This window comes from Alosa pseudoharengus, unplaced genomic scaffold (genome assembly GCF_046254945.1).
Source record: "Alosa pseudoharengus isolate Yale_2024_CS ecotype anadromous, Long Island Sound unplaced genomic scaffold, YU_APseudo_1.1 YU_APseudo_1.1_scf_14, whole genome shotgun sequence".
NCBI lineage: Eukaryota > Metazoa > Chordata > Actinopteri > Clupeiformes > Clupeidae > Alosa > Alosa pseudoharengus.
Genome location: NW_027468609.1, coordinates 23,590,642 through 23,617,350, shown reverse-complemented (window position 1 = coordinate 23,617,350; position 26,709 = coordinate 23,590,642). Strand labels below are relative to the sequence as shown.

At 46.2% G+C, this 26,709-nt stretch overlaps 1 protein-coding gene across 2 annotated transcripts in view; it reads left to right on the top strand.

Annotated features, from left to right (window-relative positions):
- The window catches only part of LOC143123105 (mediator of RNA polymerase II transcription subunit 13-like), a 99,343-nt gene extending 73,073 nt beyond the window's left edge, over window positions 1-26,270 (top strand). Inside the window, exons 8-31 of one of the 2 annotated variants that reach the window (XM_076284247.1) lie at window positions 13-160; window positions 2,430-2,570; window positions 3,428-4,195; window positions 5,482-5,704; window positions 6,289-6,367; window positions 6,504-6,625; window positions 7,473-7,572; window positions 8,126-8,343; window positions 9,191-9,396; window positions 9,959-10,965; window positions 12,405-12,584; window positions 13,265-13,488; window positions 14,114-14,315; window positions 14,854-15,148; window positions 15,725-15,977; window positions 17,221-17,409; window positions 17,932-18,158; window positions 18,812-18,954; window positions 19,301-19,459; window positions 19,817-19,981; window positions 20,855-21,018; window positions 22,914-23,078; window positions 23,494-23,606; window positions 24,194-26,270. In XM_076284247.1, coding sequence (XP_076140362.1) covers window positions 13-160; window positions 2,430-2,570; window positions 3,428-4,195; window positions 5,482-5,704; window positions 6,289-6,367; window positions 6,504-6,625; window positions 7,473-7,572; window positions 8,126-8,343; window positions 9,191-9,396; window positions 9,959-10,965; window positions 12,405-12,584; window positions 13,265-13,488; window positions 14,114-14,315; window positions 14,854-15,148; window positions 15,725-15,977; window positions 17,221-17,409; window positions 17,932-18,158; window positions 18,812-18,954; window positions 19,301-19,459; window positions 19,817-19,981; window positions 20,855-21,018; window positions 22,914-23,078; window positions 23,494-23,606; window positions 24,194-24,326 — 5,624 coding nt within the window. In that variant the 3' untranslated portion in view covers window positions 24,327-26,270. Of the gene's footprint in view, window positions 1-12; window positions 161-2,429; window positions 2,571-3,427; window positions 4,196-5,481; window positions 5,705-6,288; window positions 6,368-6,503; window positions 6,626-7,472; window positions 7,573-8,122; window positions 8,344-9,190; window positions 9,397-9,958; window positions 10,966-12,404; window positions 12,585-13,264; window positions 13,489-14,113; window positions 14,316-14,853; window positions 15,149-15,724; window positions 15,978-17,220; window positions 17,410-17,931; window positions 18,159-18,811; window positions 18,955-19,300; window positions 19,460-19,816; window positions 19,982-20,854; window positions 21,019-22,913; window positions 23,079-23,493; window positions 23,607-24,193 lie in introns of both variants that reach the window. The other variant, XM_076284246.1, reaches the window with a different exon arrangement.
- The last annotated feature ends 439 nt before the right edge of the window (window positions 26,271-26,709 follow it).

Below are 26,709 nucleotides of genomic sequence, written 5' to 3'. Positions count from 1 at the left end.
TTTGTTTCCTAGGTGACAGTGGCTTTCAGACAGCGGTGTCCAGTGTTAACAGCCAAGAGGGCTGCATGACCCTCAGCCCAAAGCACTCTGGGAAGAAGCTGACCAATCAGATGGTCCATCAGGCCTGGAAGGAGTGCTACCTGAACCAGCTGCAGCGCAAGTAAGCTACACAAACATGCATGCTGACGTTAACACCAATGGTGTTAAAGATGACAGATAACAGTTTGACATTAGTGTAAGAACACACGCTTTTATGACACACGTAAGCCTGAGCTAGACAAACATGCATGCTGATATGAACACCCATGGCGTTAAAGATTACAGATAAGAGCTTGGCACTAGTGTAAGAGCACACACTTTTATGATACAACAGTAACAACAATACTAAAACAACTACTGCTTATGCTACCACTTGACACACGGTATTAACAACTACTGCTATCTACCTCGACTATGCTACTGCTGCTGCAGTTGATAATAATAATAATAATAATAATAACAATAATAATAACAACAACAATAATGTAATAGCACATTTGTTGCACTAGTTGATTGGTGCTTTGCACTCAGTGGCGTAAAAACTACAACAAGGACTGGGTGAAGATAGAATATAATAACAGCTTGACCAAGCTGTAAAGAAATACTATAAACAGATCAATAGTTGTAAAGTGGTGATATGGCTTTCAAGATATAGCAGCCTATAAATACAATAGAAGACATATTTTACATAATAGTGCATTTCTTGGTAACTCTTTATATTCATACTTCAGACGTGTTTATTTGCCCTTCTGAAGGATGTTCATTTCTGCATTTAATGTTAACAAGCCATGATCACATGCATTAATGGACCATAGATTATAATTATCATCAGTGCAAATTAGCTATTAAACATTTCTCACATTACCTCCATGTGTTAAAATGAAGTAGCAGTTACAAAATAGGTGATTAGCTCTATGATCACTTGTGGTCATGTAAAAAAGGTTTTAATACATTCTTGATGTAAATGAATACGTTACCAGACCATTCCTTTCACATTCAGGCAGTGTTCTTTCCTGCAACAAGTCTCTACACAGTGGAAATATTTCACTTAAATAAGACAAGCAGAAAAATCCATTTTGTCTCTGGAAGCTTGTTAGAGTGTGATGGTGTGTTTTGACACTGGTGTCACCGCAGTGTTATTGCTTTGAGTGTGTGTGTGTGTGTCTGTGTCTGTGTTTGTAAATGTGTGTGTGTCTGTGTGTATGTCTGTGTGTGTGTGTGTGTGTGTGTGTGGGTGGGTGGGTGTGTCTGTGTGTATGTCTGCATTTATACGTGTGTGTGTGTGTGTGTGTGTGTGTGTGTGTGTGTGTGTGTGTGTGTGTGTGTGTGTGTCTGTGTTTATAAGTGTGAGTGAGTGTGTACAGTATGTGTGTGTGTGTTTGTGTGTATGTCTGTGTGTATGTCTGTGTGTATGTCTGTGTTTATACGTGTGTGGTGTGTCTGTGTGTGTGTGTGTGTGTGTGTGTGTGTGTGTGTGTGTGTGTGTGTCTGTGTGTCTGTGTGTCTGTATGTCTGTGTTTATAAGTGTGAGTGAGTGTGTACAGTATGTGTGTGTTTGTGTGTATGTCTGTGTGTATGTCTGTGTGTATGTCTGTGTGTATGTCTGTGTTTATACGTGTGTGGTGTGTCTGTGTGTGTGTGTGTGTGTGTGTGTGTGTGTGTGTGTGTGTGTGTGTGTGTGTGTGTGTGTGTGTGTGTGTGGGTGGGTGGGTGGGTGTGTCTGTGTGTATGTCTGCATTTATACGTGTGTGTGTGTGTGTGTGTGTGTGTGTGTGTGTCTGTGTCTGTGTTTATAAGTGTGAGTGAGTGTGTACAGTATGTGTGTGTGTGTTTGTGTGTATGTCTGTGTGTATGTCTGTGTGTATGTCTGTGTTTATACGTGTGTGGTGTGTCTGTGTGTGTGTGTGTGTGTGTGTGTGTGTGTGTGTGTGTGTGTGTGTGTGTGTCTGTGTGTCTGTGTGTCTGTATGTCTGTGTTTATAAGTGTGAGTGAGTGTGTACAGTATGTGTGTGTTTGTGTGTATGTCTGTGTGTATGTCTGTGTTTATACGTGTGTGGTGTGTCTGTGTGTGTGTGTGTGTGTGTGTGTGTGTGTGTGTGTGTGTGTGTGTGTGTGTGTGTGTGTGTGTGTGTGTGTGTGTGTGTGTGTGTGTGTGTGTGTGTGTGTCTGTATGTCTGTGTTTATAAGTGTGAGTGAGTGTGTACAGTATGTGTGTGTGTGTGTGTGTATGTCTGTGTGTATGTCTGTGTTTATACGTGTGTGGTGTGTGTGTGTGTGTGTGTGTGTGTGTGTGTGTGTGTGTGTGTGTGTGCGAGACGTGGGCACGTCTCTGATTGGCAGCGGGTTCTGGCACCCCTGTCACTCGTCTCCCTCTCTCTCTCTGCCCTCAGGGCCAGTCTGTCTAGCAGTGCAGTGTCGGCGGCGGCGCCGCCCGCGAAGGAGCCAGTGCCAAGCAGCGGCGCCACGGCAACGGCAGCGGCCACATGGGACTTCACCAGCCCCGGGGAGAGAGTGGCCTGCAGCTGTTCCAGGTTGGCACCTCCGCGCGCCCATTATCTTGCCCGCTCGTGGCCCCTGTGTCTTTAATGAGGGCTCGGGTGGCATAGCCTCACAGCCGTCACGGCTGACGATGCCACCGCGGTGATGCCGCTCCGGTTGGTGATGCCGTTGCAATACAATGCTCCCCAGCAACAGTGAAATTGTTCAGGGAGAGGGAAAGCAGATGGCACACACACACACACACACACACACACACACACACACAGAGCCTCTCCTGGCCAGAGTGTTTTTCCTGTTGTTCTGTCTCAGACCACAGGTAGTAGTAACTGAGTAATTGTGCAATCCTGGCATTAACTAACACATTTTCCCCTTTATTTGCATAAATCATGTATATTGTGTAATGTATGAAAGTATACGGTAGTAGGAGACTTTTAGTTAATATATCCTTTGTACCCTTGTGTGGTTTGTTGGCATAGTTTAATTAACAGCTGTGTAATTTGAGTTTAATTGTTGTTTGAAGAGTAGTGTTTATATAATAAGCGGTTAGAGAGCTGGTGTTAATTGCATTACCTGACAGTATAGTTCAGACAGCGGCTTGACCTTAATTATCAATCTTCTCTTGGCTTTGTTTGCTGGATATCTGGAAACAATCCTGTTTTTTTTGCTTCCTCTCTTTCTTTCTCTCTTTCTCTTTCTCTCACTCTCCCTCTCTTCTCACACACACTCTCTATCTCTCTCTGACTCTCTCCCTCTCACTCTCTCGCTCACTCTCTCTGTTTCTCTCTCTCTCACACTCACACTCACACACACACACACACACACACACACACACACACACACACACACACACATTTTCTTTCTCTCTCTCTGCTTGTTTTGGTACTTCAAGGTTAAAGCAGCAGAAGCAGCAGCAGGCCAGCTCAGCATCTGCCAGCACCGCGCCCGGTGCCAACGCCGCCCCCTCTTCCACCACCACCTCCTCTTCCTCTTCCTCCTCCTCCTCCTCTTCCTCTGCCACCTCCTCCTCCTCCACCCCGTCCTCCTGCTCCCTGCCAGCCTTGCCCCCGCCCGCGCCTCCTCCGTCCAAGCACAAGGTGGCCGACAAGCCGGACAAGTCGGACAAGCAGGCCAAGCGACCCACCGTCACCCCCTTCCACCACCGGGTGTCCGCCAGCCAGGGGCCCACATGCCCCGACCACGAAGCCCAGCAAGGGGGCCCTCAGCTGGGCTTAGTCCCACTGGAGCCCCCCTTAGAGGCTCTGCCCGGGTGCAACAAGTACCCGCCCAAGCCGCTGTCGTCCATGCGGAAGGGGACGGCCGAGTCGCTCATGCACTCGCCCATCTCCCCGCTGCCCCCGACGCTGAGTCCCCACCCACGGGGGCAGCAGGATCCCGAGGCGCTGGACGTGTCCGCCAGCCTGCCGCAGTGCCAAGATGGGCCGATGGGGGGCCCCATGGGGGGGCCCATGGAGGTGAGCGAGACGGCCCTGTATGCGCCACCTCTGGGCCCCAGAGACGCGGGGGGTGGAGGGGGCTGGTGGAAAGGCTATAAGACCCCCTGTGTGGAGAGGAGCGACTTGAGACCCCCGGATCTGCCCAGTGCCGAGAGAGTGGAGAGCAAGACCGACACAGCCGCAGAGGGCATGGCACTGAAAAGGTGACACACACACACACACACACACACTCTTACATTCACACACATTCTCTCTCACGGCTACTAAGACTAGACTGAAGAGGACTGTAACAGACAGACATGTACAAAAAATACAGCGCAGTCTTGGCATTAAGACATTAATTACATTATGCTTCCAGTGATTTACATGAATTAAATGGAGCAGTGAACCCTTATAATTAATTAACTACATTATTTATCTGTTTGAGTAATAACATTTGGTAGAATATAAGTTGATATTTGTTATTACTGAAGTTAATGGATTGTTCATTTTAATTTTCATATTGAATCATGTTTGTTGAGAGTTACTAATGTGAAACAGTTCATTAGTTAATATAGACAAACCGGAAACCTCCACTTAAATAATAATGTGTTCTAATAATAAATGTAATAGTTTGTCTGTGTTAATTCGTTCACTGACTAATATTAGTTAATGTAAGGCATTAATAACTTTATCTGTAAGTGTGTCTGTGCGTCTCAGCCAGAGTCTCTTCAGATTTCCACAGCATTATTCCATATAATCACTCACTGAAGCACACACACTCAGCATACTCCAGGGATGTAGCCATTTGCTGAAACACTCTCTGAAATCTCAGTGGATAGCTGGGATGGGAATATCAAATTGAAACATTGGTTAACATTAAGAGTGTAGCTTTTTTTAATTTTCTTGAAGAGGTTCTACTTTACGCATATACACACATACATGGGGTAGTTCACTGTTGCCAATGGAACTGTACTACATGTTTTATCGTGAGATTTCACGATAGTGAGAGTTTAATTCACATTCACATGGCGATTAACTAGGATATGAAGGGTTAGAAAACTTTACAGTGTGAATTTGTTCCCTGGTGGATTTAAAAGCTGTGCTATGCCAGCTAATGAAGTTTGCCTTTACCTGAGAGTACCCACTACCTGTTGATCTTAGCCCAGTTTACCTGTCGGACTGACAAAAAAAACAACAACAGAAAACACACAGAAAAAATCATTTTCACTTTAAACATATCACACTTGTTACATTATAACTAATCAATTATCAATATGTAGCACCAAAGATAACAATGGCAAAAAAAAATATTGCGACATGTTTCTTTATTCTTTCAGTATTCACAATGATACACTCTGCTTAATAGTCCAGTGACACTATAAAGAGGGCAGCTTAATACACAGTATGGCCGTAAAACCTCACGCTATGCACTCTGGCTTTAATCGCCCTCTTCTCTCCCTTTCCCTTCTCTCTCCATCTCCTTCACTGTCCCCTGGACTCTCCACAGGCTGTTCACACAGACGCATAAGCGCTTTAAAGTGAGCGAGGAGCGCGTGAAGGAGCACATCAGCATGCTGGGCCTCCTGCAGCAGCCCGGCGTCGGCGTGGAGATGCTGGCCGGCGACCCCGCCGACGACCCCTACGACTTCAAGGAGGGCGACATCGAGTACAGCTTCCCCACCTCCAAGAGGCTCAAGGGCCAGGGGCGAGACCCCAACCGCAAGAGCAAGGTCAGTTCCACTAGCCCCTCCTGGCTCCCTTCCTGCCTGACGCTAGCAGGAAGTTGCTAATTCAATTTGCGCATGTTTCATTTAGATGTTTTGATTTGCTTGATTAGATTTCAGGCATCTTCTGGTTTGCTGCCATTATTATTTAAAACCACTGCATGATTATTGAATACTTCTCGGCATGAATCATTTAGCCGACACATGTATTCATCATTCATTTAAGTAGCTGCAGTTGAGTTAATATGTACATTTGAGTTACACATATCTGTGGGAGTTGAAATCAAATACATATTGATATTGACAGTGCTGTACTGTGCCAGTTCAAGCAGAGGAACTGAATTATGATGCATTATTAAGTTGACATTGATTCAAAGAACTTATTTTAAAGCTCTTCTAGTGCTTTGAGATACAGTACACTGGAGGCTCTCATTTGATTCCACTGAAATGTAATGCAATTTTTGAGCACAATGAGAAACCACACTTAGTAACATGCCATCATCAGTGATGCCATTCTGTTGTTGCGCTGTCTGATTGGTTACTCGATTGTCATGAGCTGTCTGATTGGTTCCTCGATTTGTCCCGAGCAGGGAGAGGAGATGAATGCCAACGGAGCAGTGCCTGATGGGAAGGACGCCATGTCCATCTTCAGCAGCGCCCCCAAATCAGGTGAGGGTGCCCGCTGGCGTCTGGCGTGCATGGCGGGGCACTAAATGACTCGTGTCCGCCACCGCACCAAATTTCTCTCCATTTGTCTCCCGGTTGTGTCTGAATCGCTTCTCGTTTCCCCTGGCGACCCCTTTAGATGAATCACCTCAAGACGACGCAGCAGCGAAAGCCAACGCTCCACTCACCCGGGAGACGGACCTGGTTGTCCTCTACTCTGACCTGGAGAACATCTTTGATGAGGAGGAGGATGAGCTAGGGGTGAGTGAGAGACAGAGACAGAGAGAGAGAGAGAGAGAGAGAGAGAGAGAGAGAGAGAGAGAGAGAGAGAGAGAGAGAGAGAGAGAGAGAGAGAGAGAGAGAGAGAGAGCAAGAGAGAGAAAGAAAGATGCTGGCCGCCATCACTGTGTATGAAACAGAAAACCTCTAATCAGTTCAGAAAAGGGATTAATGAGTAAATGTGTGTGTGTTGAGGGATAATCAAGGGTTTGGCAACAAAGTTGAAACACAGTTAGAGGAATTTCTGGCCCCTTAATCCACATTAAGAGATGTGGCATGATCACAGAGAGCTGTAAGGAGTTTCAGTTTGTTATATTAAATTAAATTATACTTTTATATCTAAAAGGGTCAAAATATTGTAAGACTACATACAACTTGGTTCCTTGCAGGTGTTGTTATAAGGGTGATGAGAAACAAACCCTTTGAAATGATAAAAGAGCTCTCACCCTCAGGAATTCTCTCTATCTCAAAGCGATTTCATTCACTTGCAATGGAGCGCTCTGTCAATTGAGTGCATTATGAGGCAATATTGCATGAAACACTTGCAAAAATATTATTTCCATTTTCACTGCCTGATTAATTCACCACTAATTTAATTATAATGACAAAAATGCCTCAGTATTGTCCCTGTCGTAAAGTATTATATGACATTTTAAAGCCATTCCAGTATTTTTATGATGCCTCATATTAGCTCTTGTAAGAAGTCATAAATTAGTTTATGGCCTTTCATTTCAGACAGCTAGAGAATGCATGTGTCACAGACTAGTGAGTAGCTTTATGCTGAACTGATTTGAGTGCTTAAATCTCCCCCTAACCCCCCTATATTTAGGGCACGCACCCGAACCAGCAGTCAGCACGGGCCGCGGTCCCAGGCTCAGAAGAGCGCCCCCTGGGCAAAGAGGGGAGAGTTGCAGTGCCGTACCCTTCAAGTGAGTCCCTCCTCAGGCTAATGTTTCTTCTTATTTTCTCTCACAATACTCTTGTTGCTCCCTTCATATTTTTTGTTTGCATACTCTTCACACATGGTTATATGTGATTCCACTACACAAGTCTGCACATGAGAGAAGTAATATTGAAAGAGCTTCAAGCAATGGCAGGGCCTTTATCATATTTCCCTTTCCCCTTTGTCCCTTCTCTATGCCTGTCTTTCCCTCTTTTTCTCTTCCTTCCTCTTCTCACTCTCTCTCTCTTCGTCTCCATCTCTTCTTTTCCTCCTTTCCTCTCTCTCTCTCTGTCTTGTACCCCCTCTCTCTTTTTCTGTCTCTATAATCCCACCTTCTCATTCTCCCTCTCTCCCTCTCTCTCTCTTTCCCTATCCCTTTCTATCTCCTTATTTTCCTCCCTTCCTCTCTCTCTTTATCTTGTTCTCCCCTCTCTTTTTCTCTCTCTATACCCCCACCCTCTCCTTCCCATTCTCCCTCTCTCTCTCTCCCTCTCTCTCTCTCTCTCTGCCCTCCCCCTCTCTCTCTCTCCATTCAGCAGTAGCAGACCTCCAGCGCATGTTCCCCACGCCGCCGTCGCTGGAGCAGCACCCGGCCTTCTCCCCCATCATGATCTACCGGGACACGCCCAGCCAGGAGCCTCCGCCGCCGTCCACCGGCCTGGACCACCCGCTCGGCCCGATGGCCTCCACCCAGCTGGCCGACTTCAGGATGGAGGTGGAGGAGTGCCTGGCCAGCCCCAGACCAGAGGACATACGAGTAAGTGTAAGCACTGGCCAGAGGCGGACATCCCGAGGTTCAGACAGTAAAAGTCCTGCCATGTTTATCTTCTCCCTGTGCACTTAATACAGGTGATATTAGTTTTTAATTAATTAATTAGTTGATCTAACTGGCTGAAGAGTTGTGGTAGTTATGATCAGCTGGTCTACTAAATGGTTGGAACTAATATGTGGCAGGATTTTTATTTTCTGAACCCAAGATGTCCGTCTCTTGTGGTGGTGTAGTGGTGGCATGGAGTAGTCTAATCCAGTGAAAATTACATGAAGTCATTTTTATGTGGATGGGCCCACATGGCGATCAAGTCAAGTCAGTTTATTATACAGCATGTCTAACACAAGAGAAGTTGACTCAAAAGTGCTTTAGCAGTTACATAGTGTTGCTCATTAGCCTAGGTGACCTTTGAGTAGTGCCCACTTGGTTTAAAGATGACAGCTACTTTTATATGAGCAGCATTTCAACAGTGGCATAGCTAGTTTTGCATTTTTGCATTTTTCCAGACAATTAAATGCAATCTACATAACTGTCTTGAATTAAACACTGTATCTATGAAGATGTGTAACCCAATCCTCTGAGTTAGAGCTCCAGATATTTAAACAGATAGATAGATAGATAGATAGATAGATAGATAGATATACTTTATTGATCCCTAGGGGAAATTCAAAAACAGTACTGCACAGCTCCTTTGGTGCTTCCACCGACACAGCCCTGAGTCTCTAGACAGTACTCTCGCTTGCATTGAGGTCTTCCCACCCCACCCCACCCAACCTAACCCAACTCCACCCCCACCCCACCCAACCCAACTCCACCCCGTGCCTCCCCTCTGCAGGACTTCTCATTTGTCTACCGTGTCCCTCCCGTCCAGCCACAGATGGGCTGCTCCATGTTCGCACCACTGCGGACCCTGCCCAGTCAGTGCCTGCCGCCGCTCAAGATCCCAGACAGCTGCTACTACCGGCCCTCCTGGACCCTCATGCCCAAGATGGAGCCCTACAGCCTCCCCTCCCAGGCCCCCTTCATCAGGGACGGCTATGTGTAAGTAGCGCCAAAGTCCTGCTAAGCCGAGCTCAGATTAAGCCCTGCTGTATTAGAAGCACAGGAGAAGAATGGGCTGAAGGCTTGGCTTTTCCTGTCAGTCTTTGGTCTGGGCTGGGGGCTTTAAGGGTCTCAGCCTAGGATAGGACTCTGTGTAGAGTACTGTCAGTGCTGAGTGGTTGCACTGGTGATACAAGTCTGTGTAGTACAATTTCTTAAAACTGTCTGTTATTGTTGTCCTCACTATTGTGGTCTGTCAGAGATAATGTTGATGTCATCCATGTCTGATATGCAGTAGCTTTGTAGAGGGTCAGTTAAAGCTATGCAAGTGTTGTGTTAAGTTTGTTCTGATGGCAAAGTAATTTATTAATAATATGCAATTGAAGGAAAAAACACATCAGTCACGCATCATAACACGTAGTTTTTGTAGTTACAGTCTGCCTGTTTAAGTGCTCATTCATTGCTTTCACTGACCTTGTGCATATTATATTGTTATATATAAAATATATATTTTGCATTTTATATTACTGACTGACCTTTACTGTGTCCTGTTCTGCTGCAGTAACGTGCCCAGTGTGAACAACATGCTGGAGCAGGATTATGGGCAGATGAGCGTGGTGAGCGTGGCGTCCGTGGGTACGGCCGGCGGCGGTGTCCTGCCCTCCCCTTCCCCGGCCACACCGCGCTTCTCCGTGCCCACTCCCCGCACCCCGAGGACCCCACGTGGCGGCCCGGGCAACGCCAGCGGCCAGGGCTCCGTCAAGCAGGAGGGCGGGGTGCCCACGGGCGGCGGCACGGAGCTCAGCTCGCCCGCCTCCACGCCGGCCTCGTCCAGCCTGCCGCTGAGCTCGGTGGAGCAGGGCGGCACGGGCGGCCGGGGCTCTTTCCTGGCGCTGCCCGAGGCGCACAGCCTCTACGCCGTGCTGCTGCTGTCCGACTCGGTGCTGGACGTCTTCAAGGACCGCAACTTCGACAGCTGCTGCATCTGCGCTTGCAACATGAACGTCAAGGGCGCCGACGTGGGCGTCTACATCCCCGACTCGACGCGCGAGGACCAGTACCGCTGTATGTGCGGCTTCAGCGCCATCGCCAACCGACGCCTGGCCCACGGCGCGGGCCTCTTCCTGGAGGACGAGCTGGACATCTTCGGCCGCGGCTCGGAGGTGGGGCGCGCTGCCGAGCGCCGTCTGGCGCTGTGCCGACGCGAGCTACCCGTTTGCGAGCCGCCTGCCGCGTCCAAAAACTCCAAACGGCTGCCGCAGAGCGACTCGTCGTCGTCGTCCTTCGCGCTGACGGCGGTGATGGTCCAGCTGCAGGCGCAGTGCTCGCAGCCCCTGGCCTCGCTCTCCTCGCTGCACCTGTCGCCCGCTTGCTCCTGCCACGGCCGGCGCGGGGCACTGCTGCAGAGCTGGGCGGCTGACCGCCTGTGGGCCGACGGCAGCGACGCCTGTGTGGAGTGCTACAACGCGCTGGTGCAGGGCCAGCAGTACGTGGACAACCCCGCCGGGGGCAAGGTGGACCAGGCCATCGTCCGGAGCAGTGCGCTGCACACCTGGCCACACACATCAGGTGAGCACAGTCCTTTGCCCTATAAAGCAAAAGCAACCATGGAAAGTTAGTCAAATTCAGCGACTTGTAGCTATTACTTGTGAAATATCCATTGGTGATGCGAAATATTGCTCAACAATGTTGTACAAAGTAATTTCACATTTTGAGGTGACAGGTGAATTGGAATGAATTGCCGCTGTGTATACTCTGGGAAGGTTGGGAACGTAGACTAGACCATGGGCAGGAACTACATTCCGGGACAAGCTCTAAAGCTAATCCTGGCCATGTCAGTCTACTGTAAAGAGACAATCTCACATACAAGCATAACATTGATATTGCAGTCTAGTACTAGTGTCTGGATTTCTGTAGTCTCATACTGTGTTGTGATTCTGCATTGTGAAAAGACAAGTAGTGCACTGAGTCCATGTTTACAACTCAGCATCTTACTCTGCTTTTGGGAGATGTTTTGTGTAATGGATAGAGAGTTATTCAAGCGAGTGAAGCTTGTTTGTATTGTGGAGAGTGTGTGTGTGGGTCTATTGCAGCGTTCTTACAGTTTTTAAAACCTCGGAAACTCCTCTATTCCCCTGAAGGAAAGGGTTTTTTATGGAAAAAAAGAAAAGAAAAGCTTTTTCTTTTATTGAATAGTTCTGTAGAAAAAGGAGAGCAGACTCTGCTGGCAGCAACACCCCACTTTCTTTTAAACCAGTCTGTTTAGTGCCGTCTGCAGTTAACACAGATCTCACGGGACTTAATGTCCTACTCCCTGATCTGAAACACTGGCTGACAGTTTTATTAGCCACTAATAGTGTGACTGGGAGTCTGCTTCTTCACGCCCACGCGGATTTTTGTCACCGGGGCGGAGAGAGCAAGTCGAATCTGGGCCGGGTGTCAGATTGCGTCTGATATTGTTTGATGGGGATGGCGTCTGATTTGTTAGGGAGTCTCTAAAAGACTTGAAAGGTGGCAGCGCAGTTTTTTTTTTTTGTGTGTGTGTTGTTTTGGTGTAGCAGCACACGCATTTGGAATGACGACAGAGTTTTGTCTTTGTTGTCAATGTAACTTACTTCCATTCTGAGGTCAGATGAGGACATGATGGGAAAAAAATGACATTCACATGACAAATTTATTATTCATACATCAACATATGAAAGATTTGTGGATGATTTAAAATTCACGGTATCTTTCATTCAGACATTCTATAGGGCTTGATCATAACTACAATAAGCAGTCTACTGTATATTTTACAATTCTGGTAATGTCTTGTACATATTACTTGTTGTGCTAATGAGAACATATACAAGGAAATTGTGTTATTGTCCTAGTTCAAATGTGTTGGCTCTATATTATCTGATGAATGAAATAAAACTGTTGTACAAGTGTCACAAATTAAAAGTGAGTAAAGTGTTAAATGATAATGTGGTATATTTTAATGTGTGTATTTCCCTTTGTCTGTGTAGTGTTGGACATCAGCACGCTGTCCTCCCAGGACGTGGTGAGGATGCTGCTGTCCCTGCAGCCCTTCCTGCAGGACGCCATCCAGAAGAAGCGCACAGGCCGGACCTGGGAGAACATCCAGCATGTGCAGGGGCCACTCACGTGGCAGCAGTTCCACAAGATGGCAGGCCGAGGGTCCTACGGTGAGCAGTTAGGGCCAGCTTCATCACCCAACGGCACTGTAGTTGCATTGATTTTGCATTTAGTACAATTCTATATCCACAAACAAAATGATTATCTTCGTGTTTTGTCATTATTTAGAAAAGTCAATGATGTAAGTGGTGCATATACTACAGTAATGAATTTTACTTGCATCAGTAGTTCTAATACAAATCTAATACATTTTGAAGCTCTGGTCTGCGCATCACAGCATCAAGTATTCTGGTGAAATACCAACTTCTCAATCACGTTATTTCTGATTTGCTCCCTAGTTTGACTGTTTTGTTTCATATTGCTCATGCAAATATATCTTGTCTTCTGTCTGTCTGTCTGTCTCTCCGCCTGTCTGTCTGTCTCTCCGCCTGTCTGTCTGTCTGTCTGTCTCTCCGCCTGTCTCTCTGTCTGTCTGTCTGTCTGTCTCTCCGCCTGTCTGTCTGTCTCTCCGCCTGTCTGTCTGTCTGTCTGTCTCTCCGCCTGTCTGTCTGTCTGTCTGTTTCTCCACCTGTCTGTCTGTCTGTCTGTCTGTCTGTCTCTCCACCTGTCTGTCTGTCTGTCTGTCTGTCTCTCCGCCTGTCTGTCTGTCTGTCTGTCTCTCCACCTGTCTGTCTGTCTGTCTGTCTGTCTGTCTGTCTCTCCACCTGTCTGTCTGTCTCTCCACCCACAGGTTCGGAGGAATCCCCCGAGCCGCTGCCCATCCCCACACTGATGCTTGGTTACGATAAGGACTTCCTGGCGCTGTCGCCGCTGGCGTTGCCCTTCTGGGAGAAGCTGCTGTTGGAGCCCTACGGCGGCCACAGGGACGTGGCCTTCCTAGTGCTCTGCCCCAACAGCGCCGCCCTGCTGGCTGGAGCCCGCGCCTTCTTCCAGGAGCTCAGTGCCGTGTACGAGGTAAGAGATGTGGCTGAGGCGGTGTTGAATGGAATGGTCATGGATGGAGGCAGACGGGGAGAGTTTCATATCGGAGTTGCACATTTTCATGTATTTTGTCATTTCTGTGTAGAAGTCAGTGTTCAATGGATATCAGTGGATACCCACATACTGAGAGAGTCCACAGAGCAAACATACAGTAGGCTTTAAAAGGCTTGCTTAAGGGCATAGCAGGGAGTCAGACTTCCATTTTCACAGATACCAGCAGTCCTCTCCTTATGCCTACAAGCAAGTTTGCCCTCGACACCCATGTCTGGCTTAGTCATCCAACCTTTCGTTTAACGGTCTAGCACCCACAATGCAGAAGTAACCTACCGTTATAATTTATTTGCAGAAACAAAATGTATTGATTTTTCGGTGTCAATTTGTTATGAACCTCTTACGTTGTTATTGATAACACTGAGTGAAAATAGGCATTTTGAAAAATCACATAATGAATAAACTGAATGCTCTGACTGAAATACCGTATGTGAAAGCCTCACCACAACATCCAAGTCCTAATGGCTAGGTCACACTACTTATTTGTAAGTGTGATTTTAAGATCGTCCATCCGTCTGACCAACACCTCTCCCTTCCCTCTCTGCAGACGTGTCGACTAGGGAAGCATCGACCTCTGGCCAAGGTGTCCCGTGACGGGCTGGTGCACGTGGGGGACACTCCTGAGGGCGAGCGCGTGGAGGAGGACGAGCTGGTGGAGCAGTGGTTCACCGGGCCCTGGAGCGGCCAGCACCAGGAGGACAACATGCGCAAGCTCAAGCTCTACGCACACGCCTGCCGGAAGCAGCTGGGTAAGAGAAGCACCGCCAGCCACTAGGGGGCACTGTGGAAGGTGGAGAGGGTGGATGGTGTAGGACTAGAACACTGAGCTGAGCATGCATAGTTGGATACACTTTGCCATCAGTATTCATTGAAAGGATATACAAGCATGCATGTGTATGCACTTTAGCCAGAAACAGTAAAGTACAATAGCTATCTGCTATTGCAACATGCATGTAAGCATATTTCCTTAGATGAGGAGGAAAAGTTATGGGGTTCAGAGGTGACAATAATGTGTTTTAGACGTTTTTCTGAAAAATAACAAAAACAAATCATGTTTTATCACTTTTTTACAATATCAATTTAGTTATTTAATCATTTAGTTATTTAATCAAAAAAGTAATGCCACTCACAAGATATCTTTGCATATATCTTTGAAAAATCTTTTTGTATCATGGTCTTGACTGACTCTCACTGGTCTCACCATCTCTCTCTCTCTCTCTCTCTCTCTCTCTCTCTCTCTCTCTCTCTCTCTCTCTCTCTCTCTCTCTCTCTCTCTCTCTCCTCCAGCTCCCCAGCTTGCTGGTCTGTCGATAGACTCCAGCCTCCTGGTGCCTCCCAAAGCCCAGCCTCCCCCCTCTCAGCCTGCCTCCAGTGGCGGTCAGGCTGCTCCAGGTTCCGGTGCTGCAGAGGGGGACCCAGCAGCAGCTGCCCCCAGCACAGGCACCACGTCCCTGGGGTCGAGCTCAGGCCAGCAGGGCAGTGGTGAGCTGGGACAGGGGGGTGGCGGCGAGGCCAAGAGTGGGGCGAACCCCACGTCCTCGTCCACACCAGCACCTGCCCAGCCCACAGAGACCTTAGAGAGGTGAGATGCATAACCATAACAAACACACACACACACACACACACACACACACACACACACACACACACACACACACACACACACACACACACACACACACTTGACTTGGAACAGTGCGCGATGCCAAGTTCCTTTCCTCACTGAATATCTGAATGTTCATATCAGGTCAATTTCAAGTTACTCAGTCTAACATGATGATTACCTGACAGTAATAATTTCTTTAAGAGGGAATTTTACAGGAAGTATTTATTGATTGACTATTCCCCCTTAAAGGAAGACATGTTATTGCTGTACTTATCAGCTCAACCTTGATAGTGTTTCTTTTGGAAATCTTCTGAATTATACCTGAAACTGAATTGTACCTCCCTCATTTTGTTGGTCTCCTGGGTTCTTTCAGTTATTCTATTTTATGTACTTTACTTTCTTATATTTTTCTGTGTTATTTATGTAAAGCACATTGAATTGTCATTGTGCATGGTATGTACAATGTAAACTAATTTTGCCTTTCGTTGTAGTAGGGTGGCTTATCTTTCTCCTGTGTGCTGATGTTCCATTATTCTCCCCATCTCCTTTTAGCATTGCGGAGCGCGAGCGCATCGGCATCCCCACGTTGGCGGACGCGGCCGACAGCCATGCCCACCCGCCGGCCATCGTGCTGTACGTGGTCGACCCCTTCCTGTGTGGAGGCGGGGCCGGGACGGGTGGGGGCGGAGAGGGGGAGGAGCAGGATGTGGAAGGAGGAAGTGTGTGGATGCTGGCGCTGCTGAGGTGCTTCACCGAGCTGCTCCAACTGCTGCCGGAGAACATGAGGCCTGCGCTCACACTACAGGTCAGACTATGAGGAGGACACACACACACACATGCGTGCACACACACACACACACACACACACACACACACACACACACACACATGAGTACACACACACACACACATTCATGAGTACACACATTAATCAATCATTTGTATCTTGTCACTAATAATTAATACATTCTCACTAATAGACATAGTCACACTCATTCACTATGTCACACTCATACACAAACATCCCACCCACCCACCCACATGTACGCACACACACACACACACACACACACACACACACACACGGACTACACACACAAATCACTTCGAATTACAGAAAACAGAACAGATTATCCGGCAGAAACTGTTCAACTAATTGCCCAGTGTTTTTTCTTTTTTTCTTTTCTAAGGCTCTTAAACTAAAGTAGAGCAAATACGTTCCATTGTACAGTAGCCTGGTGTGCCAGTCTTGCTGAGATAAAGAAAAAAAAGCCTCCCAGAGCTCAACAAATCAATTGTTACATTTACTCGACTCATTCTTTTTATTGCGTGTCATTAAGGTTTAAATGTTTCGGCAACAGGAACCTCAGCCACCCCTCTGTCCTGCTCTGCGGGCCCAAATTCGCTCTATTAGTCGCTGACTGAGTTTCAAAGAGGCTCAGGAAGGTCTTTCCTACTGAGCAAAATAAAGAGGCCTAGTTTTTTAAGCACCGCCGTCTTCTTTTGTTGGGGGTTTTAGCCAGCTAAGTCCACTGACTTATCCCAGTGAGAGGGGGCATTTAGGCCACTAATATCCAGCCTATTCAGCTCCTTTCTGTTTACTAAAGCATCTGAGGAATCCTCTTAGAGACGATGTGCGCGCACAAAATACAACACACGGGTTGAGTGTACACACTCTGTAGGCCAGTAGAATAATGCCCGCTATAGCAGAGAAAACACATTACAAGTCACACTTCAACAGATCTAATGCCCCGAGATGTGGGCACAGGTTGTTTTGTTGTTAGCTAATACATGTACAAAGCTGTTTGTCTTTTTCAAAGAGGTTTAGACCTGTTGGGATTCAGACTGTGAAATGTCAGGGGTGTGATATCTTTATGAAGTCTAGATAAGAGGATTTAAGGGTTTAAAAAAAAAAAAAATACTATAATCTTGAATCCTGTGTGTGTGTCTGTGTCTGTGTCTGTGTCTGTGTCTGTGTCTGTGTCTGTGTCTGTGTGTGTGTCTGTGTGTGTGCGTGTGCGTGCGTGTGTGTGTGCGTGCATCCTCAGGTGGTGCCATGTCAGTACCTCCTGCAGCCTGCGAGTGGTGAGAACCCCCTGTACCTACAGCAGCTGCGCTCCCTGGCCTTCTCCACCTACTCGCAGTGCAGACGCCTGCTGCCCACGCAGACACACATCAAGTCCCTCACGGGCTTCGGCCCTGCGTCCACCATCGACAAGACCCTCAACAACACACAGGTGGGGCCTCGCGCACGCCAAAAAACACATTTTACAAAAGCATCACAGTTCAGTGTCACCCACAACCAGCCAGTGCCAGTTACTTGGATGTATATAATCTACTATGTCAAGTGAATGACATTGTCACTCTAGAAGGCCACTATGTGTATCCACTACATATATAGTAAATGAACTTGGCAGGAAAAATCATGAACCGTAATTAATTATGTAAACTAATTTGTCATTTTAATATTGTCTCAACCTAAAAAATTAGTCACCCTAAGTCATTTGTATCCATTTTGATTCTGTTCCAAGTTCCACGCTTCTAATGAATGTCACTGGCATTTATCAGTTGTCCCAGTAGATGGAAAAACCCAAGCTTCCTGTTGGCCACAGAGCACACAAAAACACAGACATTTTACTGTCTAGAAAACTCTGATTCTTTGCATGTAAAAATGTTCCCAGTTAAACTCTGTGTCTGTTCAGTCTTAGTTTTGTGTCTGTAACTGCTCCGCCATCTTGCCTCCTACCTGTCTGTCTCAGGACCCCAATCCTCCTATGCAGGTGTTCTCCCCCCCGTTCATCTTGGGCCCCACGCGCAGCAAGCAGCCGGAACCGGGGGAGGCCTGGGCTGAAGCGGCGCCCCGCTACAATGTGCTCTTTGTGGGCTACTGCCTGTCGCACGACCAGCGCTGGATCCTGGTGTCCTGCACCGACCAGCAGGGGGAGCTACTGGAGACCTGTATCATCAACATCGACGTGCCCAACAGGTGACAGCTGCACACACACACACACACACACACACACAAGGCTGATTTGAGAAAAAGCTTTGCAGTGGTGCAGAGGCCATTGGCCATCTCTCTTTTCTCTCTTTCTCTCTCCTCTCTCTCTCTCTCTCTCTCTCTCTCTCCCTCTCTCTCTCTTAGTAATGGTTGTAACCAAGCAAGCAAGGCTTTTTGGGAGTACAACTGTTGTACTGTACTTCCAAAAGGCCAACTGAGATCGCTTGCATTAGTCACTAGGGAGAACAGTGCTGTGAGAAAATGAGCACAACTGCTCACAGGTCAGCAGTTGTCTGTGTCATATTGACCCAGCCACATAATATTTTGGTTTCACACTGACAGAAAGGAATAAATGTGTCACACTTAATAAGACTTAAAGATGAGATTAGATACGCTCACTGTGGGAATTCAGGCATTTCTTCTTCTCAGGCACTTCTTCTCGTTTTCTCTCTCTCTCTCCGTTCTTTATTTGGTTTAAAAATAACAATACAAGATTACATCAAATGTTTTCATTGTACCTCAATTTTGCACTCTAAACCTGTCATCACTGTTTTAAATGGGGAACAGTATTTAAGATGAACAAGCACAGATAGAACATACTCTTCTACACATTCATCTTCCCATTACGTTCCATTGTGCAGGTCACGACGGCCGAAGTTCTCTCCACGCAAGAAAGGCCTGGAGAAGCTTTGGGAGTGGTGCATAGGAATCATCCAGATGACATCGATGCCTTGGAGGATTGTGATTGGTCGGTTGGGTCGTCTTGGCCATGGAGAGCTGAAGGGTGTGTAGTGTGAAGAATGATTAATAATCATATCACGAATGATATCATATCATGAAGTGGAGCTTCCTCTCCTGCTTTCATCTTTTATTTGTCTCTTTCTCTCTTTATTTATTCTCTTCCCCCTCTTTAATATCTTTCTCCTTCTGTCCATCGTTCTCTCTCTCTATGTGTCCCTAATTCTCTCTGTTCTTTATTTTTCTGTTGGTTCTGTACACTAATTCTCCCTGTTCCTCTCTCTCTCTCTCCCCCTCCCTCCCTCTCTCCCTCTCTCTCTCTCTCTCTCTCTCTCTCTCTCTCTCTCTCTCTCTCTCTCCCTCCCTCTCTCTCTCCCTCTCTCTACTCTCAGACTGGAGTTCTTATCTGGGGGAGCACTCTCTGCACTCAGTGAGTCGGCAGCTGAGGGAGGCGTGCCGGATGTGTGGCATCTCGGCCAGCGACTCGCCCTCCATCCTCAGTGCCTGCCTCGTCTCCATGGAGCCGCAGGGGTCCTTTGTGGTCATGCCAGGTGAGAGAGCGAGTACAAACACACACACACACACACACACAGATACACAAACTCAAAGATAAATTCACAAACACATACACACACAGAGATACACAAGCTTAAAGATAAATTCACAAACACATACACACACAGAGACTGGATCAATGATACATCAGTAATCCATTTATTCATCCCCTCATGTTTCATGCTTATAATGTACAGTACAGGTACAGGTTATAATGTACAGGTTAGGATATGGTATGGTATGGATGTGGCTTCATGTTGTAATATCTCTCTCTCTCTCTCTCTCTCTCTCTCTCTCTCTCTCTCTCTCTCTCTCTCTCTCTGTGTGTGGGGGGGGTTTGACCACTTCTTAAGATGCTGTGACCATGGGTTCGGTGTTTGGCCGTAGCACGGCGCTGAACCTGCAGACGTCCCAGCTGAACACCCCACAAGATGCCTCCTGCACTCACATCCTGGTCTTCCCCACCTCAGCCACCATACAGGTGGCCCCCAGCTCCTACCCCACCGAGGACAACCCAGGTAGGAGGCCCCTCTCTCTAGGAACACGCTGATGCTACTATTATGTTGCTACTTATGTTGAGGATTAGTATATAAGTTCAATGTCTTAATGAATGCAATGTGTGCTGTGTAATGCTTACTTTAACTTAGACAAGCATGATTGGACAGAATGAGTTTAAATTAAAATTTACACCTCAGCACTAATACCAGGCCTGTCTGAATATGTCATTTTAGTCTGAGGCAGTTTATATGTGACCAAGCACTGCAGAGCTGTTGATAAGTTGTAGTTTTACTTTTGCTATAGTTATCTAAAGCATGATTGCATTTTAAGGGTAATTGCTTTGTTTTAGAAATGAAGCCAGCTTGTCTTTTTTGAAGTTCATTGGAAACAGCTTTTTGTCAATTAGGAGCTGTCATGAAATCTAACATCTGCTTTGAAACACAACGCAATCATGTGGGATATACTCCTTCTCCTGGCATGCAGTTCTCAAAGTCACCAGCAGAGTGCAGTGTCTACTGTGTTTTGCAGTGTTTCAGTAGAGGGCTCTTAGATATGGTAGGAATTATGGCCCTGCTTTTGGGTTGGCGGTGCGTGTCTGTGGTTTCTAATGTTTTTATTATTGTTTCACTTCACTAACAGGCAGGCTCTCGTAGTTCAAACACCGCTATGTGGCTCCATAACTCATTTATTTATTTTCATTTGTTCGGTTTCTTTGGGCGTAGAGAGTAAATATTTGACAGGAAGTGAGAGGGGGAGAGATGACGAGTAAACCTGAACGATGACCTCCGTCTGGACTCAAGCTTGGGTCCTTGTGGGCACTTAGCCCATATGTGGCATATGGGATGTCAACCCTGGCACTGCATAATGGCTCCCCTCTCCATGTCTCTCCTCAGACGACATGTTTGGTCTGCCTTTCCCCGACGAGCTGGAGAACGACATCGGCCACGACATGATGCTGATCACGGGCAACCTGCACCCGTCGCCCAACACCTCCCCCGTGCCCTCGCCAGGCTCGCCCTCAGGCATCGGAATGGGCTCCCACTTCCAGCACACACGGGTGAGCAGTCTGACACGCACACACACACACGCACGCACACACACACACACACACACACACACACACATACACATACACATACACACACACACACACACACACACACACACACACACACACAACAAAACAAAACAAACAGACACACACACACACACACACACAGACACACAACAAAACAAACAGACCCACACATACGTACACACACACACACACACACACACACACACACACACACACACATAGACATACACACACACACACACACACACACACATACACACACACATACACATACACACACACACACACACACCAACTCAACAAAAAAAACAGACACACATACACACACACATACATGCCTGTACACACACACACACACACATACACATACACACACACACACACCAACTCAACAAAACAAACAGACACACATACACATACATGCCTGTACACACACACACACACACACACACAGATACATCCACAAGCACAGACACACACATACACACTCACAGACACATACATGCTGGCACACACACAGACAAAAACACAGACAGATAGACACACATAGACCTCAGCAAAGACGGGCCAACAGAGCCCAGTGGCTGTGGTTAGTCTCTTCAGATCAGCGTCTGCGGGAAAACAGAGTGTATGAAAGACTCCGTCTCAAACACATTCATACTGCATGTATTCTTCTTTATCTACTTCAAGTTACTCTCAGCTTCTTATAATACTAATAAATCCACACCACAGACTTGGAAATGTTCGCATTTTGAACACACCCTGGATTAGTCTGGACCTGTGAATGTGTTTGGGTGGAACCTTAAAAGACCTTGATGAGATATTTATTATGTGTTGATGAGCTAATCTGCGGAGTCATAGCTTATAGATATGTATATTACAGAGTGCTAGTCTGTAATGTCAATATAATGAACGTCATTTCAAAACTGTATAGTTGTTGGTACTGATGAATTGCATGAAAGCCATCTGATGTCGCTGGGAAAGCTTTGGAATGGCCAAGGTCACTGTAAGCATAGCTGTGGCCTTTCATGGTGAGTGGATGGAGCAGGATGTTTGTGTTTGGGCACTCAGAGACGTCCACAACACAAAAGCTGAAGCCCTCTAATGGGCTCTGAACATACTGGGGCAGGGAGAGCTCACACACACACATACAGACACACACACACACACACACACACACACACACACACACACACACACACACACACACACACACACACACACACACACATACAGACACACACACACACACAGAGAGAGAGAGAGAGAGAGAGAGAGAGAGAGGTACAAATTGCATTTTGAACAGAAAAGGTCTTTTTACTTAGAATTTATGACTGTTTGTTTTATAATTAACCATGTATTTCTTCTCTCTCTGTGTGTGTGTGTGTGTGTGTGTGTGCGTGCGTGCGTGCATGCGTGTGTGTGCGCGTGTGTGTGTGTGTGTGTGTGTGTGTGTGTGTGTGTGCGCGTGCGCGTGTGTGCACGTGCGTGTGTGTGTGTGTGTGTGTGTGCGCGTGCGCGTGTGTGCACGTGCGTGTGTGTGTGTGCGTGCGCGCGTGTGTGTGTGTGTGTGTGTGTGTGTGTGTGTGTGTGTGTGTGTGTGTGTGTGTGTGCACGTGTGTGTGTGTGTGTGTGTGTGTGTGTGTGTGTGTGTGTGTGTGTGTGCACGTACGTGTGTGTGTGTGTGTGTGTGTGTGTGTGTGTGTGTGTGTGTGTGTGTGTGTGTGTGTGTGTGTGTGTGTGCACGTGTGTGTGTGTGTGTGTGTGTGTGTGTGTGTGTGTGCACGTACGTGTGTGTGTGTGTGTGCACGTACGTGTGTGTGTGTGTGTGTGTGTGTGTGTGTGTGTGTGTGTGTGTGCGTGCACATCCACAGAGTCAGGGTGAGAGGCTGTTGTCGCGTGAGTCTCCCCCCGAGGAGCTGAAGCAGCAGCCGCTGGCTCTGGGCTACTACGTGTCCACGGCGCGCGCTGACGGCCTGCCCCACTGGTTCTGGGCCTCCTGCCCGCAAGCACAGAATCAGTGCCCACTCTTCCTCAAGGCAAGACACACAATCACACTTACATTTAAAGTACAGTGCTATGGTTTCAACACATTTATATATATATACAGCCAGAAAACATTGCTTTCAATTCATTACAATTTTACAATGCCTCACAAAACATTACAATATTTTTTTACAGTGTGGTAAAAGTTCTCTTTTAGACACTTACATTCTCAATTCAAGTGAAGTATATTATGGTTGAGCAGAGATATGCAAAGTTCATTGTATGCATTGGTCATATTAAAGCTCTCTGCTCTGTGTGTGTGTGTGTGTGTGTGTGTGTGTGTGTGTGTGTGTGTGTGTGTGTGTGTGTGTGTGTGTGTGTGTGTGTGTGTGTGTGTGTGTGTGTGTGTGTGTGTGTGTGTGTGTGTGTGTGTGTGTGTGTGTGTGTGTGTGTGTGTGGTTACTGCAGGCGTCCCTGCACCACCACATCTCTGTGGCCCAGACAGATGAGCTGCTGTCCAGTAAGAGCTCTCAGAGGAGCCCCCATCCGCTCGACTCCAAGACCACATCCGACGTGCTCAGGTGCGCTAGGACACCTCCCACACCAGTGTTTCCCAGAGAATTGAATTCCATTTGTGGTGGTTGGTTTGCAGAATTAACTTGAATGCAGCAGTTTTTAGCAAATTAGCACAGCGTGGTTATGATGCTAACCAGATTTAAGCACAATTTAGTACAACCTGGAAAATCATTGTGTGGTGGTCAATGTTGATATTGTGGTGGGCCGCCACAAATAAGTCAATGTATGGGAAACACTGCACACATTGCACCTCATGATCTCACCATCCTGCTTAATTACTGTCTTTCAGGGGAATGTTTTAACTCTAGTCACCTGCAGTAACACGGGTTATAGTTGTAGTTATGGTATTTTACTTTTGGGGTTAAGATAATGGACAGTTGCAGAAAGAATGTGTCAACTTTTAAGTGTCATTCTTGTGTGCTACCGAGATTTTTTCTGCTTCCTGTTGAAGACATCAATTTCTATGTATTCAGTCAATACCGAGTTCTACTGCAAAATGCGCACATGTACATATACCAGGCCTGATATGTCATGCCTTATGTACCTCGTATGTCTTACATACCGTCTCGTACGGGCTGTGTTGTCCCTACAGGTTTGTGTTGGAGCAGTACAACGCCCTCTCCTGGCTGACCTGCAATCCTGCGACGCAGGACCGGCGCTCCTGCCTCCCCGTCCACCTGACTGTCCTCACACAGATGTACAACGCCATCTTCAACATGCTCTAGAGATACACACACACACACACACACACACACACACACATACTGCAGGATGCAAACAGAGACCAGACATGGACAACAAACTGCCGTCACCCATCCAGAACCCCCCGTCATCCTCACAGGAAGAAAAGGGGGGCCTGGCTAGGTCTCTTTGCCGCACCCGAAAGTCTCAGGGGGAGAAGGGTTGAACAGCCATACCCAGCGATGCTTGCTCAGCGTCTGAACAAAAACAGATGGCAAACGCAGTGTGGTCTTCACTGTGGTCTGGATGTGTCTGACACAATGCGTGGCCATTCCTATGACCCTAACCCTGTCATCACGTCACCCCTTTAAAAAGAACCACTAATATGCCAACAAGTGCAAGCCAAGCCAGGAGACAAGAAGGGGAACAGGAATCCACAGGGTCTGTCTGTCTGTGCGTTTCAGTGGAGTCTTGTGCAGATGGCTGGGAGGTATATACATGAATGGGATAATGAGACTTTACATTACCATATCCTCAAACTCACGTGGGAAGATGGCCGACGCCTCCTGTTGGAGCTGGACGATCGGCCCGACGATCGGACCTCTTGTCACTGAAGTGTCTCCCTGGAGAGGCACACACTAGTATGGAGATGTCAATCATGTTTGCTTTATTTTCCAAGTGTGTAAGTCACTGTACAGATTGTTCTTAGTGCGGGGGCATTCGTAAAAAACCCTAAATCTACAAAAAATATATATCGAAAGCCAATGTTTTTCACAAATGGCAAATGTTCAATACTGGCACTTTTAATGCAACGATTTTTAGAAGTGACAAATTTATGGTTGTAGGTATGAATTCACATTGAGAGATATTTGACAAAGAAATGGTGAAAAAGCTAAATTTAAAAAAAGGTTTATAGTGTTAAACTGACATTTGCAAAAAATGATGACTATTTTTTAATAATGAAAGTAGGAAAAGCAAATAAAAAGAATTTTCCAAATTTAATACAATCGCCTTGTGATCAGAAATGTTGACTAAGGACAGAGTTGCTAAAATTGTTGAGATGCCATATTTATATATACATATATAGATATATATATATATATAAAAAGATATTATATCTAGCTGTACAAATAAACATATTATATATTATACCTCTTGGAAACAGCCACAGATTATGATGGTGGTTTACACAGAGACTTCTTAAGAGGCAAATACAGTATAAATATTTTATCAAAAAGGCAATGCATTTCAGTTGGCTCTATGCTTATTATTATTTTTGTGTTTTCATTTTATTGTTACAAATACAAAATGTTTAACCATTTTTATTTAATGAGTTAAGTTAATAACTAAACAAAGCAGGGAAGATATATTTATTAAGTATTTGTCTTCTCCTGTAAAATAAACTTGAAATAGGCAATAGATTTTAAAGAATTGTGTGTATTTGCGCATTAAAAAATATTGTATATTTAACTAATATGCATTATTTTCAGAGGTGGTTCATAAAAGATGTCGAGCAAATCATCAGTTTTATAGCCGGTTTTGTTTATTTGTTTGTTTTGGTGTTTTGCTTCTTTTCTGCCACCTTTACTGATGCAATCTGGCAATTTGTACAATTCCTTGCATGTCTGTATATACACTTTTCAGCGTTCTTTTTTATTTTATTTTAATAATTCTAAAAGCTGTATATTTCATTCCAGTTTGATTTTATTTTATTCTGTGTGATTCCTATGAAGTATTTTTTTGCTGTGCGCTTTTTTTTACATATATACACACATACAAATATTATATCAGCCTCATTCAGACACAGCCAAGAGAGAGAGAGAGAGAGCATTGCCAAGAATTGTACACTTCAGAGCAGAAATGTGCAAACTTTGCAAAAATTTGTTACATCTGCCATCATTTTGAATATCAATCAGATCTAACTTGGGGTAGAGATCTGTATCTTTTACACTCTTTTTTAGTAAATTATTAAATCCTTGAAAAAATGTCACAGAGTATGTTTCTTCCTGTCCACAGGTTTTCCTACTCGTAAATTACTCAATGTTTCATAACATAGATAGCTCAGATAGCAGTGTTCCCCATTTGGCAGCAACATAAGAGATTAAGTGTGTGTGTATGTGTGTGTGTGCGTGCACATCTATGCAAACTGAGGTGCTAAATTGCAACATGAAGGTCACGCTGTTTGTGTAAGTGCCGTTGTGTAGCGGTTTTATCTCTGTTGTCCTGCCAAAGGTGACTGATGTCTCAGTTTAAACATGACATGATCCAGACTGGTAGCACTGAGTAAACAGCCTCAATGGCTTTCCCTAATCAGCGCTCAACAATAAGCCCAATCTTCAGACAACAGCTCTAGGGCCAGCGCCTCTGAAGTGTGACCCACTCTATGCAAAACGCCGCGTGCCACATCAAACTTGCGCCCGAGATCCC